Genomic DNA, 2113 nt, shown 5'->3' with positions numbered 1-2113 from the left:
AAATTTTTTATGTTTAATGTCGTATTTTTAGAAGATAAAAATTACTGTTTATTGTTAAATCATATCTGTTTTATATTATGTATATATATTATATATAGAAAGTTGAAAAATAGAAAAACACGCAGATAAAGTGTAAAAACACAAAAACAAACATTGAATGTGTTTTATCTTGTCTCGAAAAATGCGAAGCTAGAAATCCAAACACAGCCCTAGGTTGTGCTAGTTCGGTATTTGGTCACAGATGGATTTAGTTTCAAGCACCATGGAAGGTTGCCTTGAGTTTTTTTAGGTGCAATTCTAAAATGTCAGAGCAATGAAAACCATAACGAGAATAAAATCGGATTAAAAGGGTGTGTTCTTTTATCATTTTTTGATTTTTGGTGCAAATAAAACACAATATATATATATATATATATATATATAAAATAAAGTAGTGTTCAGAAAGTGACAAAGAATAAATAAAAGCAAACAGAAATGTAACCACAAAAAAAAACTTTTTCTTCGTTTTTCTGTTTGGCTACTCGTGTGGACTCCTCTTATTTTTTCGAATACATCACTAGAGAGTTCAAGTGTAGAACCTCTCTAAAGCTAGTCTACACCACATCGGGAAGATGGATTTAACTATCTTATTAGAAAGAATTAGATCCAGTGGAATAAATCAATATTGTTTTATACAATTAATTAGTGTAAACGATTTCTTGTTCTCAACTTGAATGTGCTTCAAGGAGAACCAAAACCAAGGAGAAAAGGGGGAGAAATTCGTGGGTTATGGTTGCACAAGGAGAGAGATGAAAAACAAGATGATAAGAGAGTTGTGTGAGATAGTATTGTTGTGTGTTCAAAAGACCTAGTCTATTAAACTTCTAGACAATTAATCTCCACAAAAACATGCAGTACTTTTGCATATTAACCTATTTGGCTTAGTGGGACTCTTCCAAAGAGCTCATTCGACTACTTTTTTAAAAAAAGGTGCTCTAAACTTGGTCTCATTCAAACCTGACTGTGGTTTGAAATTTTAGATTGGACTTGTTTTGTCTAACAAATGAAATCAAGCCCAACAACAAATTTATTGGGTTTATTATTTAATTCAATTAAATAAAATACCCAATAAAAAATTCATATGAATATTTTATCTAATTAAATATACCCAAGGTAGGCTGGTCTTCACTATTGATAGGCCGCTTCAAAACCCCGAGATATACTTTTGTATTATGGCTGGTGATCTTTGGTAGACTCTCTACTATGGATAAGCCTTGGTTGGCTCATATTAATAGTTCCTGCGTACTTTGTTCTGATGGTGCTGATGAGACCCATGATCATCTTTTCTTTCGCTGCACTTATTCACGTGGCTGCTTGACGGTTCGACGCACACTTCGATTTGATTGGCCCAACCGAGCTTGGGCTACTGATGTCTTATGGGCTGCTCGCAGATGGAGAGGCAAACACTATGTTTCTACGGCCTACCGCGCTCTTTTGGCCTCGTGTGTGTACCATATCTGGCGTGAGCGCAACATTAGGCGATTTGATGGAGTACAAAGAGATACACGCACTGTGGGTGCACTGATGGTTCGAGATGTGCAACAGATGATTCTTAGTGTAGAATTACCTACTGCTGTTAGCACTTGTGCGCTTTATCGCTTATGGCGGATTCCTTGACCTGTCGAGGAAACCGCTTAGATTAAGCAAGATGTATTGTACTATTAAACTTCTTTTACTTAATGAAGTATACCTTTATCGAAAAACAAATATACACAGACACAAATATGTCCAATTAATAAATTTAAATTATTAATCAAGCCCCCTAATAATTAATTAATTAGTCTAATTAATTAATTTAAGCCTAACTCCACTCATTAAGGAATCCAATCTATTAATTAGACAAATCCATCTACTAATTAAATAATTATTCCAATCCTTAATTACTTAGCTCAAGTCTATTTTAAATTAATATAATTAATTTAAAAAGACTAAGCCCAAAATTTAATTAATTCAATCAATTAAGTTCTTGAAACTATCCATTCGATGGATTATCCTATATAAATTATCCAATCATTTATTTTTTTTTTGTGATTCAATTTAATTTAATTAAATTAATTCATTTTTTTTAAATTAA

General features: G+C 32.4%; 1 protein-coding gene across 1 annotated transcript; it reads left to right on the top strand.

Annotated features, from left to right (window-relative positions):
- The first annotated feature begins 1242 nt into the window (after positions 1 to 1242).
- Positions 1243 to 1656, top strand: LOC105161290 (uncharacterized). Its single transcript, XM_011078933.1, has one exon. The coding sequence runs from the start codon at positions 1243 to 1245 to the stop codon at positions 1654 to 1656; it is 414 nt and encodes a 137-aa protein (XP_011077235.1).
- Positions 1657 to 2113: the final 457 nt, after the last annotated feature.

This window comes from Sesamum indicum, linkage group LG4, assembly GCF_026168435.1.
Source record: "Sesamum indicum cultivar Baizhima isolate 11 linkage group LG4, ASM2616843v1, whole genome shotgun sequence".
Classification (NCBI taxonomy): domain Eukaryota; kingdom Viridiplantae; phylum Streptophyta; class Magnoliopsida; order Lamiales; family Pedaliaceae; genus Sesamum; species Sesamum indicum.
The sequence above is the reverse complement of the archived record's forward strand: the minus strand, read 5'-3'. Positions and strand labels throughout refer to the sequence as shown.